Source organism: Pituophis catenifer, unplaced genomic scaffold, assembly GCF_029215685.1.
Source record: "Pituophis catenifer annectens isolate HBS135680 unplaced genomic scaffold, rPitCat1.0.hap2 SCAF_1, whole genome shotgun sequence".
Classification (NCBI taxonomy): Eukaryota; Metazoa; Chordata; class Lepidosauria; order Squamata; family Colubridae; genus Pituophis; species Pituophis catenifer.
The window spans coordinates 131,377,825-131,405,615 of NW_027256881.1; the positions used below are offsets into that span (position 1 = coordinate 131,377,825).

Sequence of the window (27,791 nt, forward strand, 5' to 3'; positions counted from 1 at the left end):
AAAGCAAAAAAAAATGCTTTTAAAAGAAAACAAAAGCCTCTGATGATCAGGCAACTCAGCTGGGATCGTCAGAGCCTTTTAAAAGCATTTTTTTTTACAATCTCTTCGGCCGAAGAGGTTGTAGAAAAAATGCTTTTAAAAGTAAAAAAAAAAAAAAAAGTTGGCCACGCCCACCCACTCACATTACCCACCCACCCCAAGCCACGCCTACAAAACCGGTAGTAACAAATTTTACATTTCACCACTGATATAATCTTGCATTTTGGTACAAATATTCTCTCATCTATAAAAACTCTTTCTATAATGTCTGTGCAATTCCTTAAAAGAATGGTCCCCAACCCCCAGGCCATGGCCCACTACCAGGCTGCAGCCCGTTCAGAACTGGGTTGCGAAAGAGGTGGACGAGCAAACAGACGGGCATAGCTCCACTTGTGCAGCAAGTGTGCATGCCCGCCATTGTGCAAATGGAGCTGTGTGCACATGCCTGCTTATCTGCCGCTCGCACAGAACCATTCCCCCTCCCCCTCCAGTCCAGAAAGGTTGGAAACCACTGCCCTAAAATGTAATTTTCAGAAAATCAGGAACATGCTAACCTATCCTTCTTATATTTCAACACCTGTAGAGAAAAAATAAATGTCAGTGGTGAATTTTTTCACACAATTAAGACCTTTACACTCCAGTTTTAAAGTACAGTGGTTGAAAAGCAAACCCAAAGAAATTGGTGTATGATCAATTACTAAGGTCCAAGCAATGTGCCAGTCCAGAACGTGTCAAATTTTTCTCAATTACTATTTTCCATCATAAAAAAATAGTACAATTTATACCCTGCCCTTATATTCTTCTGATTATTTTTATTCTGCACTTTTTATATTTTTACCTGAAGTTATAACAGAAAATTAGTCTTCAGCAATCCCATTTATATCTGGCCTTCAAACTACTGCTGATCTACAATTTCTAACATCCTAGCTGGGTCTGATACAGCGGTGAAATCCATTTACCTTCGCTACCGGTTCGGGAATGGGAGTGCACGCGCACCTCTTCTGCGCATGCACAGAGTGTAAAAAACGGGATGTAATGACATCCTGGCGGGTGGGAGGAGCCTCCCACCACCCATGCTACTGGTTTGCACAAGCTGGATAGATCCGGCTAGATTTCACTGCTGGTCTGATACAATTTGCATTTGGACAGCCATAGATTCCTGAGCCACATTTTTACTTCTTGCTCATTTGACACACAAGGTGGCTCTTAGCAATATTTAAAAAGGCACAGCGTTGCAGTCACTATATTCCTGAAAGCAACACTATTCCAGCAATGTGTGTAAATTTATAAATTCATTTTAAGCAAATTCTGCTCATTATGCTGTACTACCAGTGTGAGAACCAAGCAAGGTTTCTTAAAAAGAAGATTCCACAATTCATAAAAGTTCAACGAAAAGCAGCAAAGGAAGCTGGAAAGATTTCCGGAAAATAATCCATACTATTCCTAAGAAAAATTACTCCTACTTTCCAAAATCCACTGTTCTGTAAAATTAACTAATCACTGTGCTGTAGATGAGCAGTCTCCAGTTGCAATTCCCCTTCAAGCTGCAATTCCCCCAAACAATCCACCCCATATTCCACTGCATGTCCGTCAATAACCCTCTGTTTTCTTGCTAAGAGTGCAACGAACATGGGAAAGGGGAAGAACATATAATCTTTGCTTATTCTCTAACACCATTCCCATCGATTTCCGCATGCTAAAGGCAAGCTCCCTCAGCAGACAGCCATTAGTATCTAGGCCAGCTCGCTCGGCAGTTTCCCTGTCAACAAGCCAATTTTATGTCACATGGGAAACCGACAGAGGTACAAGAAGCTCTCTGCTGTAAGAGTTTGCTTTGCAAAATTTGGTACTGTTCTGCCCCATTCACTCAAACACACATGTAAGTGTGCTTTAGTGTTTATTAATGTTTCCTAGCAATTCCCTTCACCCAGCCTCAGAACTGTCCCACATAAATCCAGCCACATGCAGGCCAAGATTTGTCCACAAGGAAATGGCCAATAGTCCATAAAACAATAGAAAGTTGCTCCAACAAGTCCACCAAACAAACTTGAAGCCACCAGGCAAAGCTAAAAGTACATCCACAAGAGCTCACTTGGCAAGAGAAGTTCAGAGTATCCCAGGCACAAAGTCAAGCAGGAAGCATGAACAAAGACAGCCATAAACCAAACACCTTGTTTCCTGCAATGCCTCCCTCTGCCTGTGTGATAAATAGCTTTCCGGTGCAACCCATGAAAATGGGCGGAGTCTTCTCCCAAGTAATCTGGCAGATCTCCTTTGCTCTTATCTTTTCTCTGCCCTATGTGTTCTCGGATCCAACATGGAAGGCAGCTCCTTCTCTTCACAGACCTGCAAACTGTCCCCAGCCAAAGCCCCCTATAAATCTCTTTCGGCTGCAGTTCAGAGTCATTAATTAACCCAGTTCCTGACGTGCCATGAATGAGCTCATCCTCCCAACTTGGCCTCGAGGCATAATCAGAGGAGTGGTCCAAGGGAGACATCACAGGTAGAAGCAGGACTGGCCCAGTGTGCTCATTCATGCTCCCCTTCTTCAGCTGTTTGTTCCATCCAAACCCAGAAAAACTCAACAGAGCAAATATGTGATTTAGAAGAGAACTACAATGGGAAGTGAGAATAGACTATAGGTGCGCAGGCTTTGTAGCCATGACTGACTTGATTTTATGACGTTTTTGTGGTGATCATTAAGCAAATGCATGTAGGAGATGAACAGGCTGAGCCCAAGGGAGGGATTAAACGCATCATCAATCATGAGTCCCTTTGTGCCCACAAGAGATCTAAGTCCAGCCCATCTTGAATTCCTTCTATTCTTATCTCCTGCTAATTTCCATTGGCCGTTAGTAGTTCAGATTCTTGTAGAGAGCTCAACCTTATAATAAATCTTTACACCCATTTGAACTGTCTAGTTCTCCTGATTTTCCTGTTGCTTGACAATGCAGTGGTTGTAAATGAGACCACTGCAACTGTTAAGCAAGCCCATTGTTTGTTATGGTGGATTTTTACCAAAAACTGTAAATGCAGTTGTGTTGCCGAGCACCTGAATTGTATGTGACCCAGGGTTGACTCTTATAACCAGATCCAGATTGCAAGTCTACTTTTTCAAGTCAGACAAAACTTTAAATGAATGCTAAACCCTAAGTTGAGGATAACCTATAGTTGTGTATTATGCAGCTAAGTGATTGATAGCCATGCCACAACTGTTTGCTCACATTTGCTTTTAATTCTTCTCCATAAAAATTTGTGAACTGCATACAATTCATTAAAAAATTTAAAGGCTGATCCCTAAAATTGTTTCACTCTGGGCGACATCACCCCACCAATCTGACTTTGTATAAAATATACAAAAGTATGAAGGCTATTGCTTAACGCATTGTAAGCCGCCCTGAGTCTCCGGAGAAGGGCGGCATATAAATCAAATTAAAAAAAAAAATCTGCAATAGTTTTTCAAGGAGACAGGCTGGTAAGAGACATGCTGAGTTGGCCTCATGAAGAAAGAGCATCAATCCCTTGCCACCAGTCTTTCCCAAGAGAAGGGTCAATAAGAAAGGCTGTTGAGTTACAGTAACCATCTTCTGGATGGCATCTCCAACCCTTCTCCAACTATAGATGCTATAGGTAGGAAATATAAGTAGGAGAGAGCTATCAGCAAGCGTAAGACAAGGGACTGTTGGCCAGCTACATGACCATTCTCCAGCAGTGGAGGCAGAATGATAGAGCAAGGTTTTCTATAAGGATATGAACTCCCAGTATTAGAATTATGGAACAGTTTTAAAATCTTATTTTAATATATAATATGGAATTAAGAAGCAGGCTATCTCCCCCAGAAGATTTCTGGCATAGATTCACTTCAATAAATCCAAAGAATGCTCTATTTTAATATTTATAATTCAGATTTCTAAGGCCATCCAATTACATGCATTTCTCATAATATTTTCAAGGGTCTGCTTATCTGCAGACAGGCTTATCTGGAAATATATATGGGAAATATATATTTTTTACATTTGTGCCTTCAAGTCAGTTTTTGATTTCTGATAACTGCCTGAACTAGTCCTCACTCTTTTCTTGGCAAGATTTTTTAGAAGCCGTTTGCCAGTTTTTCCTTCCTAGGACTGAGAGTGATTAACCAGCCCATTGTCATCCCAACCGGCTTAGAGCCTAAGGTGGAACTATAATTCTGGGCCTGGATCTAGCCTGATGCCTTAACCACTGCTACACCAAACTGGTTCGGATACTGTATATAAAAATAGAAAGGTGAAAAGTAAACGTTTCCCATTCAGTCGTGTGTGACTCTAGGGGGCGGTGCTCATACCTCTGTTTCCTAGCCAAGGGAGCCAGCATTGTCCAAAGATGCTTCAGTGATCAATTGGTCATGTGGCCAGCATGATTATACACCTAGGCAAATACAGATACTTAAAAAAAAAATATTACCATATATAACCAAAGATAAACCCATCTGCGGATAATCCAAACCTTATTTTTTGGTGAATTTTGTCACCTAAAATTCTTGGCCTACTAATGAGTATATAGAGTATTGTTAACAGCCCCCCACCCAAAAAAAAAGAAAAAAGAAGAAGCCCACTTTAGAATTTGCTGTATTTCTGACACATTCAGAAATCAGTGCTGCTAATGCTGCCTTTTCATTTAAATGATAATGCTTTCTTTTTCATCGGAAAGGGTCAGTCTCTAAATTATTGTGCCTAGGTTGCATTTGCCTTACAGCATCAACAGGAAAGAAAATCTACCCTCCTGAGAACACGACAGGCTCCCCTTCACTGTCTCTCAGGCAACCTGGCAGTGTGGGAGGGGGCTGTTGTAGGTGTATGAAGGAGGAGTATGTTAGACAACACAGCATTACATTCTTCATACTGAATTTGTGAAAACTGACAATAGAGAAGGCGACAGGGCCTGCCTATTTGTAAAGTAAAACAGAACCAAACTGGTATATCATGACCTCTCGTGACAGGTTATCTGCTACCAAACCTTCCCCATCTTCTGAACGCTACTGCAAAGCAACCAGTTCACTGAAACAAAGAGAGCATCGCCTACAATTACAGGACTTTGCCCTCTTCTGGCAGTTTCCATCATCACATCTAGACTTGCCATTGTGTAAGAAGGCCCGGCAGGCGATCACCACTCCTCCTCCTTTGAAAAGCATGTATTATGGAAAGTCTGCTTTGGAGCAAATCCTCACTTTTTGGAGGGAAGAACTCTGAACTGAGCTATTTACTGCAGGCATGGGTTTGAAATATTTATAGCAGACGCCTTTTGAATCATCTTGCCACTTCCCCTCCTCACTTTGCTTTATACGAGGCAGAGTGTATTGCAGCTCGATGGTGAATCAGCTCTTCTTCAATAGAACCAAAGCGTCCCTCGTGACCTCCACCTGCCCACACTTGTGGGTGCCAAAGATGACCCTTGCCCTCTTCCCGCTGCCTTTCCATAAAGCATTAGAATACGGCCCTTTTAAGTCTAAACAGGACAAGCAAGGGCAGCCATATTAAAGTTGCTGAACGTGTGAGCGGAAGCCTTAATGAAATGCCAGACTGCACATTTCTTCATCTTCCCCCTTTCCATAAAGTCAGGTAATGCAAATGTGAGATCCCCAAAGTATTATTAATTCTGCTACATTGCACATTGAGCCAGTGATGCTGAAGCGAAGAGGTGTAACTTACATTGCGATCGTGCCAGCTGCTCACTCTCTCGGGGACAAAGGCTTTCAGCCCAAAGGAGAGGGCAGGTGGCAGTGCCAGTCTCTGTCCTCCAAGGATTTTCCATAGAAGGAAGAGGTGAAAAGCAGAGGGGAGGGGAGGAGCAGATTTAATTTCCAAAACTGTCAAGTTGATGTGATAAATTGGCGTTTCTGCAGCTACCAGTGTCAGACCTTATGAAACTGTCCTACTTTCAAAAGTGGCAGAGGCTTAGCATGTGGCAGATTTCTTGTGAAAGCATCTTTATTGTGCTCCTTATGTCTCTCGGTTGGATCAAACAGCTTCCTTTGGTTGCATTATATGAATATGGGAGGCTGATTTACATGGAGTCCTATCACAGTTTCATATTATCTATAAGAATTGGCATCATTTCTGGGGTTTCTGGCTAAAGACTCAGATGATTCCTAATTGCTGAAATTGGGGGCTGAGACCAGGCGGAGTAGCGGTTCCCTCACTGAACTATGGTTAATGGAACAGAAGCATTTTAGGTTTGAATTTAAGGGAACAATCCAATTGTACATTCTCGGAATATTTCCAATCTGTAATGTTTGGTCATTATAATCATTTTTGTTTCATGTGGAAAATTATGATCTAGAATTTACAAGAGGCAATAAGTGAAAGTACCTATCGGATACAATCCTATATTTTCTGCCATGCTTAAAATCATATGCAAAATAATTTCTTCTTAGATGGTTTTATTTGTCAAAATCTACAGTTATTTTACACTGTTCTGTAGGGCAGTGATGGCAAACCTTTTCAGCACCGAGTGCCGAAAAGGGAGTGTGCATGCACCTGGGCCGCAACCCAGAAGAGGAGCTGCCCAGGGCACATGCACATGCCCGAAAATGAACTTCCGGTTTCTGGTGCACGCATGCACACCAACCAGCTACTCTTCCGGATTTCTGGCGCATATGCACAAGCGACAATCAGCTGGGCAGCGCGCATGCTCATGCAGGAAAACAGAAGATCAGCTCTTCCAGTTTCTGGCAGTGCCGCACGCAAAAAGGCCAGCTGATTGTTGTAAAGACCACATAAACTGTGTTTTATGATGACTTTTTTATAATAAGCATTGTATTGTAAAAACTGACCAGAGATCAGTTTTACATTTTTGTTATTTTTAAAACTTTACATCTTATTTAAATAAACACAATTATTTGTCTATATCCATTCATTATCCACTTGCCCACATAACCATATCTGAACAATATTATACACTGATTCAGCAGCTAGATCACAGCGGAGAGAACAGGAGAAGGATGGGAAGTGGGACAACTTTTCCTTTAAGCTATTTTTGAAATCAAAATCCCACTCTTCAAGCTGCTATTATCTCCTAATTGGGATGGTGGGAGAAAAAAACACTCATGTTTTGACCCAAGAGACACCAACAATAGCTTCAGGGGAAGATGCTTAAGATCAGAAACCAATGGGAGAAAAAGCCTCCACACATTCCTGGCCTCCATTCTCTGATCACTAGAGGGATTATAATAGCTTATCCAAGATGAGTGAGAAGTTGTTTTATTTTGTTGAGCAGGCCTGGCCAAGCCTTTATTACCCGAGCCAAGTTTTTTTTGAAGAACTGAGAGAAAACAAAAAGAAGGAACGAAACAAATAGAATCAGGGGGAACCTCTGCATTTCTGTGGGGAAGATTACCAGCAGCCCAGGCACTTTCTAGAGGTCTTGCTAAGAAATAACTACCACATATGATGTCACAAATGATTACAAAAATAGCATTTTCAGAAATAACATATTTATTAACACCTAACATGCTTCAGGTGAAACAATGTTTTCTTTCTTAGCTTTTAATTTAATTAATTAAATATAAATGGAGGCCCATCTCATGTAAAGCAAATCTTACCAAGATTATATCCTAGTGTGACATAAACTTCCTTAGTAACTGAAAAAATTAAATATACCATGTTTCCCCGAAAATAAGACAGGGTCTTATTTTCTTTTGACCTCCGAAATATGGCCTTGGCCTTACTATCGGGGGCCTTATTATTTTTGAGGTGCAGGACCTCAAAACCTTGGCCCTGGCAGAGGGACTGGTGCCGGAGCGCCAACCAGCTGCTCTGCCAGTGCCTCTAAGGCCGCTGCCTCTAGCAATTGTGGTGGAAACTTTTCTTCTACCATCACCCCCCACTCCCGTAAAGTTGGCAGGGCTCGGTTGGGTGGAAGGACGCCCCAGAGGAAAGTCCTGAGTTGGACTCCCTAGCTGAGGCAATTCCCGGTGTGGAGCAGGTCAAAAGGGAAGCGAGTGGGGCTCACATAGTGTGGGGCGTGAAGGCCAACAAGACATGTCTTATCGGCCAGCGCCTCTCCGGCCAGCTCCACCAGGCTCCACGGCATTCTGGACGAGAAAGGCTTTGGAGCATGAAGCAAGCGGTGTTTCTGGCAAGCCTGTACACAAGCAAGCTCCGTACAATGGGGGTTGGTTGCAACTCCTGGAGCCGAAGCAGAGAACAAAAGGATGGCCGGGAAGAGTTTAAAAGAGAGAATCCAAGGTGTTGGTTCTCAAGTAACACACCGCTGGTGAAGAGGAAAGGGAAGCAGGAGAAGAAGCTCTGGCTTGGATTGCAAAAGCCATGGCCTGGCTCGATTGCCTTCCTCTTGAAGAGCCTGCAGGGCAAACAGGAGATCTGGGGTTTGGGCGAGCGGCAGAATTCTTGCTCCTCCACCTCCCCACCCCTCGTCACCTGCCACTCCCCTTTGCCAGCCGAGATCAGCAAGCCAGATTTGGGGAGCTGAATGTGCTGCCGCTGTCCGGGAGGAGAAGAACATGAGCAATGGGTGCTCTTTCAGCACCTCCTCTCTCTTCTTCTCCCGAATGGCAGCCGTGCATCCGGCTCACTGAATCTGGCCTGCTGATGTCGGGCAGCTCTGATGTTCCCCCTCCCTTCCCACCTGTACATGTGTCTAAATATTAGGGGGGGCTTATTTTCGGGGGGGCTTATTTTACTGCATGCGCTCGGAAGTCCAATTGGGCTTATTATCCGGACATGTCTTGTTTTCGGGAAACACGGTATTTAAAAATAAACATAAATCATCCCATTTTCATAAAACTCAACCATTTTACAAGCTGATAACATTTTATACTATGTAAACTATTTTCTTGTATTAACGATCAAAATGTCTCAGTGTAAATAATTTTATACCAATATGTTATGAAATTAATATGCAGACATTTAACACTTTCTGTGAGAGAAAAAGTAGTTTCTTGCCCCTGGTTTGTTACTGGTGACAGTTTTACTGTTTCTTGTTGTTATACTGTGATTTGTTCCATGGTCAATCTTGAATATATTCTAGAGTTTCTGGTATAACATGGTTTCATCAAGCTAATATCATGCATACATATATAAAACATGTTATCTATTTATTTATATCTCATCTTTATTATTTTTATAATAACTCAAGTTGGTAAGCGTACCTAATGTTCCTTCCTCCTCCTGTTTTTCCCATAAGAACCCTGTGAGATGATAGAGTGAATGGCCAAAGTCAGCCAAACACTAAAACTTCTTCAAGTGAGAGATACAAAGATTATTGGTTTAACACGAAGTAAAACAGACCATTGTTATGATGAGTGTAATTGAAAGGAAAAGAAATACAAGAGAAACATTATTTTGCTGTGTGTTATATTAAATCTTCCATAATTTGAGGGGGGGAGGGGAGGGGGGGAGCTGATGTGTATAGAACATACAACTACAATTACACTTTGCCTTCTCTGAAGTCTTTTCTCCAATCTTAAATGGATCCAGAGGTCAGATGGAGTTTCATCCAAAAATTATGACACAATTCCAAAGAGCTTTTAAAATTGAAACATACTTTACTGAATGAAGTTTCTTGAAGTTCCCAGAATCTGCCTTTCTAGGAGAGAAAACTTAGACCATAGACATCATGGAAAGTTTCACCTACTGTACTGATTTTATAGCAACCGCAATAACTTTTCTGTTTGTGTTTGTTTTACACACAAGTCATACCGCAGAAGAGTTAAGCAGATAAGGATGATAAAAAAAAACAATGAAATTTGGCATGGGTTTTATCCTTATTTCTCAGAGTGCTTTATGTAGTTTATTGCACTGGAAAATTAGCTACAGGGAGAGGGGTCACTTTCTGTACTCCATATCTAAATTTCCACAAAGCAGTATCCTTACTAATGATTATATATAATGCAATTTTGACAGGGATTACATCCTATCATGACTTAAATTACTTTTTCAATTCTATGAACATTAGTTATAAGATGTTAGAAGAACCTGATGTCTTTTCAATTTTCTGTTTGTTTCATTCAGGTGGAGGGTAATGAATTAGCAGTTTACCCCTAAGTCCATAGCATTCTCTGAGCTCCCAAGTTTTTAATGAGATCTGTGAAAATTAAGTAATGAAGGATATCCATGGGTTGTATTTCATCTCTGCTCAATGCTCTGTCAGCTCTTCATTGTTTCAATTTTGCCAACTACTCAGGTCCCAGAATGATCTACTATCCTTTCTGCCTTTTCACTTTCTCAAAGCAAGAAGATTTAGTGCAATTCAGGTTATAATGATCTAGCAGCTTTAAAGAAGGGATATGACTTTCCACCATTCTACTCACTCAGAATCAAGCAGGGTGGATAAAAATAAATGATTTTTTTTGAAAAAATAAAAAAAAATCAGATTTTTTTTATTTAAATTGGATTTTTTTGATTTTTATTGAATTTATTTTAATAAAAAACTTTTGGGGTAAAAATCTATCGTAAGATAGTTTTCTATTTAAGATACATAAATAATTTAGTTTATTCAGCATGAAATGGAGCTTAGTTATCTAGCATGAGGCTGTATATTCTGCAACACTGGAACTATTGGTGAGTCAACAGTGGGTCAAAGGAGTAGCAGAGATGACAGTTGCTCTTTAAAAATTATGATTTAAATCGAGTTGATTTAAATCAAGCCTTTTTACTAGTGATTTAAATCATGATTTAAATTGTGATTTAAATCAACTCGATTTAAATCAAATCCACCCTGGAATCAAGCAAGACTTGTTCTTTTCCAGATATAATATTAAAGCTTGGCCATGGCTACCTTGTCCTTCTGAAGCTGTGTACATGCATTTCCCGGGAGTTGAGCTCAGTTAAACAGTTTTATTCTGTGACTGCCCATTCATATTCAAAAGATAGGAAGAAATTGGATATCCAATGATACTATAGGAACCCCCAACCCCAGTCCATAGCCCAATACCAACACGGCTGTTGGGAACTGGGACACGCAAGCGACAGGCAAGAGCACATGCACATGAAGCTCCGTTTGTGAAAGCGGAGGATGTGCACGAAACCATTCTCTCTCCCCCCCTACCACCATCGCCACTGCCGGTCCAGAGCCAGAAAGGTTGGGGACTGCTGCTATAGAATGCATTTTAAAAACGGGGGAATCAGCACAAACTTTTATTTTCCCCGTCCAACCTTCTCTTGGCCAGGAAAATAGGTAGAAAGCATGTGCTGAGGATAGACACTGGATTCCACTATTTTACATATCAGTATATAGCTGATTGATACAGAAAACTCATTGCAGATTCATGAAATCCCATGAGGATTTCCTCTTCCTCTCTAGATATATGTAATTGCTTAAATAGGAGGGAGTATGAAGAGGGAGTCAATCTATTCTCCAAAGCACTCAAGGGCAGGACAGGAAGCAATGAACAGAAACTAATCAAGGAGAAGGAACCTAGAACTAAGAAGAAATTTTCTGACAGTGAGAACAATTAATCAGTGGAACAACTTGCCTCCAGAAGTTGTGAATGCTCCAATATTGGAAGTTTTTAAGAAGAGACTGGACAGCTATTTGTCTGAAATGGTATAGTGTTTCCTACCTAAGCAGGAGGTGGACTTGAAGACCTCCAAGGTCCCTTCGAACCCCACGTTTTATGTTTGTACAATTATTGGAACTTCTCAGTTTTTTTCCTCAAATGTATGCTTTAACAGGGTGGTTTAATTTTAAATGTAAGAAGAATTTATATAAATAGGAACAGTTAGAAATTGTACATATGCTGCCAAATAACCAGCTACCAATTTCTCATGGAAATAATAACAGGAAGAAAATTACACTTACTTTTATTATAGCAGGTTGCAAATACACCTTTATCTGCTGGACTGGCACTTATGTGCCAAATTTCACCAACTTGGTGCAGAAGAACATTTTTGTTTATAATATTATTTTCATCATCAAAATCAATGATGTGAATCTGTAAATTGAAAACAAGAACAATAAACATTTAATTTAATTTAAAAGTATTTTCAAGACAGAGAAACACAGCATGAATTATACCTATCATTAAAACAAAGTAATAGCAATAGCACTTAGACTTATATATTGCTTCACAGTGCTTTTACAGCCCTCTCTAAGCGGTTTACAGAATCAACATATTGCCCCCAACAATCTGGGTCCTAATTTTACCAACCTCAGAAGGATGGAAGGCTGAGTCAACCTTGAGCCTGGTGAGATTCAAACTGCCAAATTGCAGGCAGCCGGCAGTCAGCAGTGGTTAGAGTGCAGTACTGCACTCTAACCACTGTGCCACCGTAGCTCATGTAAGTTCCTGGATTGACACCATTATAATATGAACATTAGTATTTTCAACTTCAGGATAAATAGATAAAACAATAAAACAATAAAACATCTATAACCAATAGGATTATGAAGTATTTCTACTAACCCTTTATACAAATTTCTACACCATTTAAAACATGACTAACCATTCAGATATTCAAGATTACTTAATACAGCTAAAGATGCTGCAACACACATTTTCCACAATCTACTTCTAGTCTTTTATCATGGAAGACAGTCATTAGGAAAAGATTATCATAACTCAAACCAACTTTCATACGAGAGGAAGAACTAACCCTTTCCCAGATAGCTCAAAATGTGTTTACCATCTTGTTGCCTTGCCTCTTTTTCTTATAGAAGAAGCTCAAAACGTGATGCCTCCTAGAAAGATAAGGTTCTTATCTTAGCATTTCCTGGTAAGAAGTAACTGCTACACCATTGGAACATGAAAATGATCTTGACTGGCTCCTGGAACATGGAAATGTTTCACGCAATTGGAAATATTATGAATCCCCTCTCCTACTAAGCAGAAAATTAAGCTCCCTGATTTTCAAGAGAGCTAGTTGTAATGAAATGAACTGGGTGATTCAAAGAAAGAGGAGTTAGTCACATCACAGGAGAGGAAACTGAGGCTTTCCCGATACTGTTGAATAGAAGTTTAAAGCAATTCTCATTATTGTCAATACAGTACTGGCTCAGGCTGCTGGTAGCTGTAATTCACCAGCAGTTGAAAGGGCAACTGGTTTACTAAATGTTATGATGGTAATCATACCAAGCAAGCCATTTTTTATTCGTATTGTATTTACAAAGCATCAAGTTCAACTTTTTAAGTAGTCAAAACCAAATTACACTTAGATCTGCAGGAAGATATAAACCACTTGTAACTAACTGTTTGTGCAAGAAATCCCCATCCTATACTTCACTATTCTGGATGGATGCTACCAACTAGACTCTTTAGTATTTCATTCTTGAATAAGGTGCTGGATTTTGGGGAAACATCCCAATTGTGGATTATATGGCTTCTCTAAACTCATTTCAAGTTAGCTTCTGGAGAGTGTTTTAGTGCCTCTCTGAATGATGTACATTTAAAACTAGATTGTTGGCTTTTCTGTGACTTTGATACCATCCACTCTGGCATCCATCTGAGTCACTTAGATGGGATGTGGTATTGAGAACAATTTTTAAGGTAGCTCACTTCTTCTCAGATAAGGACTTTCAGAACATGACGCTGGAATTCAATATGACAGCCCTTGGACTCTTCTGCCCTTTGCAATTTAACATATGTAGAAAATCACCAGGAGAGGCGCTGTCAAATTTTGGAATTTACCATTAATAAACCAATGCCTAAAACTTTTAAAGACCTTCAAGGGAAGTTCCTCTCTATCCAACTGTAAACAAATATTCTGTATATTCACCAGGAATATGAGTGAGGGTTTGAAAGTATAAAATGGCCCTGAAAATTTTGGACTCCCTGCCAAAGGAATCCAGTCATTACCTATGTCTTGTCACTATACCAGCAGTGAAAAAATATTTTTTTTCAGAGACACATTTGGAATGCTGAAGTTATAAATAGTAACTTATGTAATCAGTACTGCTGTACTACTGTTATTTGCTTTTAAAGGTATTTTAATTTTTTTAAAAAAATATTCTTCTTATCTTATCTTATCTTATATTCTCCCTTGAGTCCTATTTTCTGATTGGACAGAAAGGTACAAATTCAGTAACTAAATAAATCTAGCCTGCTACTGCTCAATTAGTTAATGGAAGTTTTTAACAACTTTACCCAGGTCTTTTCTTTCTCATGCAAGGAATGTGTTTCATCAAGTGCAAAAATAAAAATACAGTTAAAATATGTAACATATATTAACAGCAATCAACAATGCAAAGCTCTCTAAAAACAGAAATCAAAGCAAGCCTCAGCACATTTAATTTTTTTTTATTAGTCCACCTATTATATTACAGAAAACATTGCATGGCCTATTTCAGTTTGTCTTAGAAATACAAGTACTAGCTTAGAAAAACATGTAGAAAGAAACAATATTTTCTCCAGCCAGTATCTTCTTGTCCAATAGAAGTCTGGAAATACCTAAGCTACTGGAGATTTGTTTATACAATTTACTATCCTGAGACAAAACCCTTATTTCATTTCCTTCTCCTACTCAGGCACATAATAAAGGAGGCAATTTAGGCCAGAAGCAAGCTCTAGAAGTCAGGACCAGCATCAAAAGACAGATGTTCTCCCAAAATTGTTGGTCAATGTTTAACTAAGCAGCATGTCTGTAAAAACAAAAATGCCAATGGTTAGCAAAAGAAGCACAGCTTCAACAACTTCTCTGCCGAAACAATACAGCACAGCAGACTCTACCAAGCTGGCTGCTTCATCTGTTAGCTCTCACAGTCTCCTTTAGAAAACAAGAAGCCTCATGTTGAAATTATAAAGCAGTCTCCTTGGCAGTGAAATTGATTCCCTAAAGGTGAGCTACAAATCAAAATTCAATTTGCTCTACCAACATGTATTATGTGCCCCTACTAACCATATAAAGAGGGTCATTCAGCACATAAACTAGAAGTGCCTTCTGCCCTATCTCGGGTCCCTCAAAGTCAGACACAGCTGCTTTCCTCCCCCTGGCAAGATGATTCAGAACTACATCAGACCCTAAGGACAAGCATTATTAGATATAGTGTGTCATACATTCCGGAGGACTTTTTGTTGGTTGCATAGTCAGCCAGATGTTTAGATGGATTTGACAGTTTTGTCCACCTACAGTCCTTCTCAAGGACCCGGGATAGGCAGATGTTGTTATTCAATGGTATTAAACATATTGTCACATATAATATCAACATCTGCCTATCCCGGGTCCTTGGGTAGGACTTGACAGGTAGATAAAAATGCCAAACCCATTCTAAACATCTGGCTGACTGTGCGATAAACCATAATTATTTATTATTATCTGCACCCATTTAGTGAGGAGACATGAAAAGAATTAAAGGGGATATTTGACAAGCTTCCATCTTTGGTCCAGCAGCAACATTCTGTAGGATGAAAGCCAGATAAGCTCATTTCTTATAAGAGCATTCTGATCAGATTGCTGGTACGAGTAATATTTTATTTCACATGGAATTATTTTGCTCTTAAAATATGACTGCTATTTGATTGGACATGATCCCAGAGATTGAGGTCCATGCTGACTTCAGAGAAAGGAGATACCTCTGCTCGGGAGCTGAAATTCCTGGTTTTGCCTCCCTCTTGTCTGGTTGAAAGAGCTGCCTGCAGAAGGATGTCAGCTCCCCTCCATGAACAGAAGGGAAGGGCTTCAGTGGGGTAAAGGAATGAAATTCAAGATCTTCAGGATCTGAGCCCCATTTCTCCAACCCACCAAAGTTCACTCCCCTCTGTGTGCAGAGGGAATGCCTCAATGGGATGCATTTCTCTACCCCATCAAAGGAATTCAGATCCCTTCACAGGGAAGTTCTTTCAGCCAGCCCTTAAGAGTCCTCTTGGCAGGTGGCAGCAACTTGCAACCTTCCTGGATGACTTCGCCATTGACTTTCTAGGGCAGCCAGCAGAGAAGATTGCAAATGGTGATCACTTGATTGTGAGGCACTTGGCAATCGGTTGTAAGTACAAACAGGTTGCCAAGCACCCAGATGACAAAGGAGGGGGGGGAAACAGCATTACATTTTATGATGGCTAGATGTACTTTACAGGCCATAAAGCACCCTTTCAAAGGCCACTATAATTTATGAGTTAAACTATAAAAACTTCCTAATGCATGTAGTTTATCAAATCTCTATAGATGGAGCAGGGGTCAGAACTCAAAAATTATTCCTGGGCTCAAGCTTGTACATATCGGAGAAGGTAGGTATAGTTGTAGATCAAGGATTGTATGTAGGAAATCTATAGATACAGATTCAGGCAGTCATTTGGGAGAGGAGCATAAAGGCCAAACACAGAAGATATATGGAAGTAAAGTCACTGTTCATCAGTAACAATTATCCTTGTAAAGAGGGTTCTTTGAGAATATAATTGATCATCTACCTCTGAAACTCTAGATAGGGCTCCAGAGCTTCAGGGTTTAAAACCTCTAGCTCAGAATTATTGAAACAATATTTAAAAGTCTGGGATTTTGGGTCTAGTGTTGTCTTGTTCCCACCTCTCTCCTCCATATCTTCCTCAGGGTTTGTTTCTTAGCTTGATGAAGACTTTGGTTAGTAGTCTATCACATTCATTTAGATATTGGGTTCATTTCATTCTAACGTCTGGTCCACCTTAAGCTGGGATACAAATTGAGCATGTCAAGCTAGTCAACAAGTGTTCAGCCTGGAGATTTTCATTCAGTACTTAAGCACACTTTTTAGTATAAATTAAATTCTTGTTTCTCCCTAAGCACCTTTCCAGCTCCACAGCTTATCTTTAGAATTTTTTTTAAAAAAAGTCTTTCTGCTGTTACTATTGCTAAACCTTGATTTATCTACTCCCAAAATTTTACCAATATATTTTGAACAATTTTTCCATGAATTTCTCATCTGGACCAGTTTACCTTCTCCTCCCATGTGTACAAGCGTGAGCCCAGAAATAATTTCTGAATTCTGGCCCCTGCTTTAGAGATTTAATAGACTACATGCATTAGAATTTTTTCATAGTGACACCAAAGCTCTGATATGGCTGTTTCAGAGAAAGCATATATCCTTCTCCTTTCATGTTCAAATGCACTTAGAAAAAATCCACCTATTCAAAGAGGCTTTTAATATTTAATGATCTATGATTCATAAACTTGTTTTCTTTTCTGAAATCCTTACAGAAGAGCAGGGTAAGAAAAGAATTATTAGTCTGCTCTCAGGTCAGCACTAAGAAGAAGTGCATCAGACATTAATTCATTTACTAAATCCTTTTCTTTTGCCTTAATTCCTTAATGCAACTTGGTAGCTGAAGTCAAAACCATAGACTTTAAGGATTTCCTGCAACACACTTTCTCTCTCTGACTCTCCTAGACTAATGATGTTTCCTCCATCCATGTTAAAGTGGAAGGACAAGTAGTAAGGTCTCCATGAAAGGTGAGGAATGGAGAGACAGGGTTGTGTTGAATTACAGCCTTTTTAAAGGCAGCTACCCAAACTAGTTCCTAAAGAACTCTGTCCAACTACTCTTACAAAGTCTTCACAAAAAAGACATAGTTCCCATGAAAGACCAAAACCAAAACAGCCCTGGACCAGGTGATAAAAATTCTTCTTGGCAGATGTGCAATACTGCATTCCCTCCAGAGTATGAGTACAATAGAATTTTTAAAAACCAAATTTGTATTCTATGGAAAGTTGCAGATATTTTAAGTGTATTGTAACCATACAACACAATATTGCAAGACACTGCAAACCCCCTCGCCCCCAATTCGATTATCTCAAGCCATAAAATAAACAAGCAAAAAACGTCATCCTATACCATGAATGGAAACAGGACTGCAAGTCTTGGCAATTCTTCCCTCCCCCCCCCACTTTAATTATATAGCAGAATACCCCACAAAACGTTTTATTTTCTGACAAGCACTCTATGAACAGCATTAAAGCAGAAGATGCTGTGGGATTCTCCTTGATTATCCCCTCCACTCTCCAATTTCACTAGCTTGCTTATGATAGCTGAATATTAATGAGCTAAATGCAGTTGAAATTCACTCCCCTCCCCAATCCAAAGCTTTATGAGTTAAGATTCCTTCAAGGGATTCCACCCACAATAGCTCTTCGCCTGAGAGCTGAATTGCAACCTAGATGTCAAGCCGCCATCTGCCATGAAATGTACAAAGATCCACCGTTGCCTGACCTAGGCTGAGAGAGATCAGTTCTGTTAAATTATAAGCAGTCGTGATAGAGGCTCATGACACTTCTTATAGATTAATCACCAACTCCATAGCTGATCGCTTCAAGCACCGCCAAAGGCCATTAACCCTATCTGCTCATTAGCATCCAGGGAAAGTGCCCTACACCTCAATTATTAATGCTGGTACACATAAGAGGGGGAAGCAGGAGTAGGAAAAAGAGAAATTATTGGTAGAATGCCGAGATACAACCAGGAAGTCTGAATCACGGCAATATTTTGGTACCCTCTGACAGCATAGAATAACTTTGGGAACTGAGGCACATAATTATTTGCTAACATACAAACATAGCTGATTCAAGTACTGTAGATCTATAACCAGCTGCTGGGAAGAAATAAACATATTAACTAAGGCAGTAGCCCCCAATCTTTTTGGCACCAGGGACAATTTTTCCACAGTCAAAGGGAAGAGGGGAATGGTTTCAGTTTCGGTCGCTCACTTGCTGCCACTCAGTGTGACCCAGTTACTAAGAGGCTATGGACCACTTCCGGTTGATGACCTGGGATTTGGGGACCTCTGATCTAAGACATAAGGCTATCACATACCACAGCACCTAATACCTGGTTTTCCCTTAAAACATCCAATAGCAATATGATATAATATAGCTGTAATGGCGAACCGGTGGCACACATGCCAGAAGTGGGACGCAGCGCCCATTCTGATGGCACGCAAGCCGTTGCCCCAGTTCAGCTCCACTGCGCATGCCCCTCCCGCCGGCCAGCTGGTCTTCGGGTCTCTGATGCGCAAGCACTGGGGTGGGGCGCATCCGGGGGGCTGCATGCATAGGTACAGGGGGCAGGGCACATGCGGGGGGGTGTACACATGCACATGCGGGATGGGGCGCATGCACAGGGCCATGCACACATTGCATTTTGGGGGTTTGGGTGCACACATGCACATTTGCTCAGGCATGCATTCACGCTTTGGGCACTCAGTCCAGAAAAGGTTAGCCATCACTGTAATATAGTATCTATTTCATCTCCCTGTTAGTATGAAATACTCTGCTTTGAGGATGGGTACCAAGACTTTGCAACAATAAATATCTGTCCTACTGGAGGGAGGAGCCTGCTCAGCTTTTCTAAGCCTATGAAATTACTTGGACAAATACTCAAACTTTGCCTGTCTCGAATTTTATAATAATTCCTAAACAACTCTAGCCATGAACTATTTTGCTTTTGCCTCTACCCTGTTTCCCTGAAAATAAGACATCCCCTGATAATAAGCCCAATCGGGCTTTTGAGCGCATGTGCTAAAATAAGTCACCCCCTGAAAATAAGCCCTCCCCGAAAATATTTAAATGCATGCGCAGCCAGTCCCCACCATTTCCTCTGGTTAGGGTTAGGGAGACAGAGCTGGAAATCAGGTAAGATAGCAAGAGGAGCCCCTTCTTGCTCCACGTGCCCCAAAATAATAAGACCTCCCCGAACATAAGGCCAAGTGCTTATTTCAGGGTTCAAAAAAATATAAGATGTTTAACATGAGACATATTGTACGCCCCTTGAAAATAATGCTATGAAGACCAGATACCCTTTGAAAACAGTTCGGAAAAAACGTTTTCAGACATTATATGAGACTGAATATCTCTGCTGATAAAATTAGCTGATTTTTACAGGTCCTGGCAAAAGATGCTACTTTCTAAAGGAATCCACTCATTCAAATTAATATGATTCTTCCTCCAAGGTATTTCTAACACTACACTTCTGACTATCCACTAAAGTTCCAATCTTGTCCTTGAATGTCTCTCTCAGAGTTTCCAGTTACGTGTTAATTATGTAGACAAGTCTTAGTTGCAAATCTCATTTTAAGCCAAGTATTAACTATTACCACAAACAGGGTTTTTTTGGTCTCCCAAAACACACAACACCTAATTTTATAAACAAAAGTTCTCTTTAAAATTTGGGAAGAAAAAAATTATTGTTCAATTAAAGGCTTTAAAAGCAATTCTGTTTTTACATTCATGCAAGATTTATGCAAGTTTACCTGGTTATCATATTTAAGAGATTGAGTTCCAACAAGAAATCGTATTGCATCTGTTTCTGCAGTTTGCGGGGTCAGTGCTCGTGCCTAAAAATTGTGGAAAATACAAATGGAGTCATATCCAGCACATTTCAGTGTCTTGAAAAGTAAATGACATCATTCATTATGACACTCTTTAAAATATATTTCATACGTCAGTATTTTTGAAATACAATTCTAAATGAGTTTATTTTCTATCTTTTGGCATGAAAAGCTGATTTATGGCTAAAAAGTATAAAAGGCATTTTCAGAATGCACTCTTCTTTCATTTATGGGAAATGTGCATGAAAGTGAGAGTAACTACACAGATGTTCAAAGTTAAATATTTTGCAGAAAGGGAAATTTAAAGAGAAGATTTAATGTTAGTGCAATGTTAATGTTACTTTTTGACCAAGAAAAACAATCAGATGTATTTTTTTTAAAAACAAACAAACAAACTTAAGTTTTACTGAAGAACATACAGAATTGGATTCAATCCAAATTAATCTTACTCCCGTTGAAATTTATATAGCTAATAAAATGTATGCCTGGAAAAATAAAATCCATCCACCATTTCCAAGACTGTTCAATTGCTTTACTTGCAGTATTTATAAACCATTCACCATGAAGTACAATATAAATGCACCTTTGAATAACTAGCACAGTGCTACAGGTCAAGTATTTTGTTTAAAACAAAGAGGATAGATATAAGAGTTATAGTAAGACACCTAAACCAGTTCCTGAATAGTTGTGGTTGCTAATTTAAATGTTAGGGAAGACTTTAATTGAGAACAGAGTGATTAATACAGCTATTCAGTACTGAAGAGATTTAAAACTTAGGTAAAGAAATCATTTTTGTTTCCTTATAACTTGTAAGTCAGCTTATTTCTTTAAACCAAAGATACAGACATTACTGATTTCTAAATAAAAACCCAACTTTAATTATATTTACTCAAAAGATGTATCAGTTTATTTCAGTGGGACTTCTTTCACAGAAGGCAGCTTTGGAATGTAGCCACCGAAGTTCTTACAAAGACAGATAAAACTAGAGGCATTTTTATAGCCATATGCTTACAAATTAGCAAAGTGGAAGCAATTATGAGTTCCTTTAGGAAGATGCTCAGGACTGCTGTGCTTTAAGGCAATCTTGGCATAAACATCTTCTGGGTAGGCATATGCACACTCAGAAGGCCAGGAAAAGACCGCAGAACTGGCTGGGGCCAAACCTTCAAGAGAGATAACTGCCTGAAAGATCCAAATACAATAGAGGTAGTCCTCGACTTATGACCACAATTGAGCCCAAAATTTATGTTGAGAAATTTGTTAAGTGAGTTTTGCCCCATTTTATGACCTTTCCTGTCACAGTTGTTAAGCAAATCACTGCAGTTGATAAGTTACTAACCCAGTTGTTAAGTGAATCTGGACACTCCATTGACTTTGCTTGTCAGAAGGTTGTGAAAAGGGATCACATGACCTTGGGATAACATGACCTTGGGACACTGCAATGGTCATAAAATGAGCCAGTTGCTAAACAAGTGAATTTTGATCACATAATGGTGGGAATGCTGCAAAGATAATAACTCAGAAATATAGTTGTAAGTCACTTTTTTCAATGCCATTGTAATTTTGAACAGTCACTAAATGAACTGTTGTAAATTGAGGACTACCTGTAGTGGGCTCCAAGAATCACTCAGCCCTAGTAGGTAACTTTGAGTTACAGGATTTGATACTTTAGGATTACAGGCCTACGTTACACAGACTGTCCTCAGCCATTTGTCCAGCAACCATTTGAAGTTACAATGGCACTGAATGGTGGTGATGACCAGTCTTTGGAATTCCTTCCCAACTGGCACATCTCCCACAGCCTCATTTTACAACCACATCACTTAATAACAGAAATTCCCAACTGCTGTTGTAAGTTGAGGACTGCGGCTGCCTATATACATGCAATCTTTGGTACTCCACCTAGACCAGAGTGATATCAGTTTAAGTCCATTGAGGCACAGTTAAGAGCCTAGTCTGCACGATTTCAGATGAAACAGTCTTGCATTTTGGGATTTTGGTGGGTTATCTTAATGGAAATTTTATCCGTTATGTACAAGGTCCACTGGTGGAAGAAAATATTTGTAGATCAGGGTTGAATTGTGAGTTAGGGTTCTCTAAATGGCAGCCCACTAAATCAAGATGTTACTGTACTCAAAGGATTCTATTAACAGAAGCATTAAATATCATTCTTCTTGGAATTAAGGAATACTATGCAATGTTGAATAAATATAAGAGTTGATTTTTTAAAGAATGTGAATCCTTTGGCATGGAAATAATTAAATGGCAAAACTGCATTCTTTCATGTATATTTAAACATAAACTATAGGATTAGTTGTTTTTGGTGACAATTTGTTATCAGTAGGCTTATTTCATTGTGCACTTTTATGCAGCTAAAAATGATCTTGTTTTCGCAGGCATCTTCTCTAGATAATTTTCAAAGTTATTTTTGGTGGCTTTATATTATTCTCAGAAAGATTTCTGCTAACCTTTTCAGACTATCCCAAACTGTAAATCATAAATGCTGACTCAATAATACACACTAATTATTCCAAAAGTGCAAAATGCTAAAAATATCCCACTGTTTCTTTCACAGGCCATATTAGAGAAAGAGCTGCAGAAAAGTCTACAGAAATATAGTATAACCCAACTTCATGAAAAATTATTTATGTTATTCATGGATAACAAGACTCGCTTAAAAGTAATAGGGCACACAGGGCACTTTTGATTTATAATACAGGTCTTTTCATTTGGAATACCATACATAAAAAGAGATATTGGACTTATATACTTTAATGAAATGTGTTTCACAGCTTTAGCACATTAACGAATCCATAGATTTCATTACATTTACAGCTGATAGTTACTTGCCTTTTGTAAATTGATTTATTTATGTATTGGTCATATCTACCAGCCACTTTTCCTTTAGGCAATTTGCAAAGCATTCCTTGCACTAATTTCTCCCAGAACAGCAACTCTGTAAAATTTGTTGCGTTGAAAGAGGCTTGCACCGAAGCCATCCTATAGGTATCCAAAATTGAAAGTGCATGCCTATTCCCAGTCCAATTCCTAAACAACTACAGGGGGAGGCAGACAAAAATTTAGAAAAAAAAATAAAATCTGTTGTGATGAACAACTCCCTTTTCCATTAAAAAATCCGAATCCACCATTTTCTGATTTACCTGAAATTCCAGCCCATAAATCACGGGAGCATCATCTTCCATGGCTGCAGCAGCGTCAGCTACCGCCACCTTCCTCCACCACCCACAGCCCCGGCACAAACACTATCGCGATGGGAAACCCTGCCGCCTCTTTCGAATGGGAAAGAAAGCGAATCTACAACAAAACGCTTTGGGTCCACTTCGGCCCCCGTACTTCATTCACTTCCGGGGAAAGGAGTGGTGCGCTGAAGACGTTCCTTTACGTAAAGGAGACGAAACTGGGTCGATAGGGAAGTTGCTTGCGCAGGCGTACTCGGTGAAGAGGTTTTTCTTTACATGTTCGGTTTTTCTGCCGTAGTTTAGATGGGACGTCGTTGCCGCTGTCATTGGAAGTAAAGCGCGGGATAGGTGAGGGAATATCCTCCTCGATTGTTTTTTTTCCCCCTTATCCTTTTGGTCATTTAAGGTGGCTTATATAATAAGGATCTTCACCAACAGCGGGTGAGATGGGTTATATTATCCCACTCCACTTTTTAAGTGGAACCTGGGTCACTGTTAGGTTTGAATGGAGCTGCTTATGCAAACACAGAACAAACCGATACGTTAAACCCAGACATTGTAAAAAAAAAAAAAAAAAAAAAAAAAAGCACCTATCCTTTTTCCTGCTAGGTGCAGCATTGTTCAGTTATTTGGTTGATGGTGGTGTTATTTTGAAGTTAACAGGGTAGAAAATCAGGCATGAAAAATGCAAGTATCTGCAGCTGAGAAACAGAATTATCTCCTCGTCTCTAAGGAAATGGGTTCAAAAGTGGGTAGGAGTACTGCAATTCCTGGGATAAGAAGGGTTGCTTCAAAGTGAATGTGTCTTAATGTTAATTGTGTACTCGTTATCTATAAAACTGTGTGTCAATCATAGACAATATCTTCATGATTCATAGATAAATCTTCATGATTCATTTGACGTCTTTGCCTCTTGATAATTACAGAAGTACCCGTGTTTCCCCGAAAATAAGACCCTGTCTTATATTTTTTTGAACCCTGAAATAAGCGCTTGGCCTTATTGCCATGTGCTCAAAAGCCTGATTGGTCTTATTATCAGGGGATGTCTTATTTTGGGGAAAACAGGGTAGCCTTAGAAAAATAATAAATGCTCTATTTTACAGATGGGTTCCTGAGACAGAGTTAAAGTGATATGCCTGAAGAGACATACTTTGCCAGAGCAAACATAAAAGGTATGTTTAATTTGTACATCCATTCTTTAAAAAATGAAAATGTCAGATATAATGGGGGTTCCTAATTTTGTTCTCTGCAGAAGCACTCTGTTTCTGATTTCATCATAAAGACTTATCTTGTTAAAAATGTATTAATTGTTCCTGCATGCATTTCGATAGCTGCCTACATATATCCTGAGTGTGAGTCAGTACACTGCATGTATATCATAGTTAGTGGGATGTTGGCTTGCAAGGTAGTCTCTGAACTACCATAGAATTCCTAATTTGCATTGAAAAACAAATATGCTTGAGGTAGCACTAAGTTTCAGTTGTGTTTGTGGCAAACTTGTCGAAATTTTATTTTTTTATTAAATATATATGCCACCTATCTCATGAACAGACTTTAGATTGTTTACAAGTAAAACAAAATAAAATATTAAATATTAAAATAAAAAATATTAATCATCCCAAAGGTGCTTTTTCAAGAGGCAACTGGACTTGTTTTTCTTTGAAGATGTTTCGCTTCTCATCCAAGAAGCTTATTGGATGAGAAGTGAAACGTCTTCAAAGAAAAACAAGAAAGTCCAGTTGCCTCTTGAAAAAGCACCTTTGGGACAACTATGACCTGGATGATTGAGAATCTCTATAGACAATAAATATTAATGTTAAATTTTACTTAAAATGAACAAAGAAGGCAAGGAAAGGAGCAAGATGCACATGGGGTAGAAGTGGAATCTTATCTCAATCTATTAACCACCTCCAGTACGACACCCCCCATTAGAGCCCCAAGCCAATTGGCAAAAGCCAGGTTTTCAAGCTCTTTTGGAAAGCCAAAAGGAAGGGTGTGGATCTGATCTTGGGGACCACAATGTTTCAGAGTGTGAGAGGCATAACAGAAAATGCTCTTCATTTGGATCCTGCCAGAGAGAATTCCTTGATCAGTGAGGTCCATAGTATGACCCTTCTGCTGTGATGCGTAGAATAGGTCAATCCCATTGGGGTGAAACAGTTCCTCAGATAACCTGGACCAATATGCCAAATAACAGAGAATACTGAATGCGACACAGGTAAAATTAAGGATTTTGACATGGTTCAGAAATGTTGACCTTTTCTATTTTAATAAAGTTTTATATGATGGCCTCAATTGACTTTCTATCCATGATGGAATGGACAATGAAAAGTCAACATGGACCACCTGGTGATGACCATTTTGTTTATGATGCACTGTGAAAATGTTCCAAAAGTGCCAGTCACTTTTCTCATAATTAGTAGGGTATTTTACATGTGGTACTGATAGGACTTCTATAAATCTGCTAACACAGTTTAGTCCTTGTGTTTTTAAAAACCATAATATGAACACCTTAGTTTGTCAAAGCCATGATGGATGACAAAGGTCATATTCATGGACATCTTTGCTGACAACCATGGCATATTAAAACTTCAAAAAATAGTGAATGAGGTTGTTATAAATTAGGTTTGGTTCCCCCCCCTCTCTCTCTCCCCCCCTCCCCCTTAAATTCAGTTGGTCCATCTTAAATTCAGCTCTGGTCCATCTTAAATGGTCCTTCTTAAATTCAGCTGTTAATCAGAATTGTCATTGACTTTTTTTATTGTGTCTGAATTTATTATATTTATATTTCAAGTTAAATGCCTTTTTGTTCTTTCTGGTTCTTATCTGATTGTTGTTTCACCTACTGAATCTGCAAAAGAGTTGGGAAGAGGGAAACAAATAAATAAATAATTGAAGTCTTAATGTGCTGCTTAAGTGACAGGAGGTTTAGTCTATTAAGATTTGCCTGCTTAACTCCATTCAATTTAGTGTTTGCTATCCAAGTCTTCTCATGCAGGATTTCCCTTCTTGTCTACTTTAAGTTTTCATTTCTTCTTCTATTCCTCCTCACTCAGAGTTGTAATGCTATTTTGTCCGTCTGCATCTGAATTTGGCCACTGACAATCTCCTTTCCCCTTTTTCTGAATACAGAGAATGAATAGAATAGAAGAATGAATAGAATATACCTTTATTACAGTCATAGACTAGTAATAGACATCACTGTTTACAATATATTAAAAAATAGTACTGACATTAATAGTGGATAATAACTTCCCTGTTAAGAAAATACATGTTCTCAAACAGTTAGGGTCACTCCCTAGTTTATGTGAATGGAGAGCCAATACGTATGTGAGTAAATATAATTTTCCAAAAATTGTTAGAGATAGCCAAAAAATTGGCACAAGTTGACAGCTATAATTCTGTAACCAAGTTTTGTCTTGTGGACTTTGTGGCAACACAGAATTTTGCCACTGCATGCGTGATAGCCGGGTTTGAGTCCTAGAGGAGAAAGCCTACATAGAAATTGTCTGCCCTCCCTGGCAATCTCTCTAATAAGGGGAGAATATACACTGACCTATAAACTCTGTATAACTCACAGTACAATAATCTAATTTAATTTAATTTAATTAATTCAATTTATATGCCGCCCCTCTCCGAAGACTCAGGGCTGCTCACAATACATTTTAAAAAAATCATTGTAAATGATTATATATAAAACATGTGAGATATCTTTGACTTCTCCTTTACCACATATACATACCTGTTCTGCTATTGGTGTTCTCTTATACCTGCCCTGGAGGAGTGCTGAGGGGAGAATGTTAAATCTGGCTCTGAAGAAAGCTATTCTTTGTTTTGGGAAGATCAGATCATTTAGATATCTTGCTGATTCCCACACATCCTGTTTGATTCTGTCCCTACTTACTACTGTCCCTGTTTATTTCTTGGAACTCCATGTCCTTCATTCTATTGATTACTACTTGCTTTACTTGGTCAAAGCCTAGGGACTGTATACAGAGATAGATGGGAATTCCACTAGAAAACATTTCAATCAGCTCTTCTTGCAGGAAAGATAGTCAGTCTATGCATTGAAGGTAGAGATTGTGTTGTCCAAGTCTGAATTTGTGACATTGCAAGCCAACCAAGTAGAATACAGTATATAGATAAGGCAAAGATAAGGCAAAGGCAAAAGATAAGGCCTTGCAGCACAATACTTTGGGAGTGGGGTTAGGAAGATATTAATGTTTCATAATTTGAACAGTGTTCTAATTATTGCAGTGGCTGTGTATATTGTTGCTTTATGCATAAATCATCCTATATGTAGTAGTGATCAGTAGCAATTTCTTTTTTA

The 27,791-nt window shown here is 39.2% G+C and overlaps 2 protein-coding genes across 4 annotated transcripts in view; one reads left to right on the forward strand and one right to left on the reverse strand.

Moving 5' to 3' along the window:
- Positions 1-23,546, reverse strand: part of EIPR1 (EARP complex and GARP complex interacting protein 1) — a 61,939-nt gene extending 38,393 nt beyond the window's left edge. For 2 of the 3 annotated variants that reach the window (XM_070955098.1, XM_070955089.1), the window contains exons 1-3: positions 23,423-23,546; positions 20,184-20,267; positions 11,839-11,971 (exon numbers count right to left, since the gene is read on the reverse strand). In XM_070955098.1, the coding sequence (XP_070811199.1) occupies positions 11,839-11,971; positions 20,184-20,267; positions 23,423-23,464 (259 nt within the window). In that variant the 5' untranslated portion in view covers positions 23,465-23,546. Of the gene's footprint in view, positions 1-11,838; positions 11,972-20,183; positions 20,268-23,422 lie in introns of those variants that run through there. The other variant, XM_070955106.1, reaches the window with a different exon arrangement.
- A 179-nt stretch (positions 23,547-23,725) lies between these two features.
- TRAPPC12 (trafficking protein particle complex subunit 12) overlaps positions 23,726-27,791 on the forward strand; it is a 73,355-nt gene continuing 69,289 nt past the window's right edge. The window contains exons 1-2 of the mRNA XM_070955116.1: positions 23,726-23,809; positions 24,565-24,633. The gene's annotated coding sequence lies outside the window, so the exon portion shown is untranslated. The remainder of the gene's footprint in view (positions 23,810-24,564; positions 24,634-27,791) is intronic.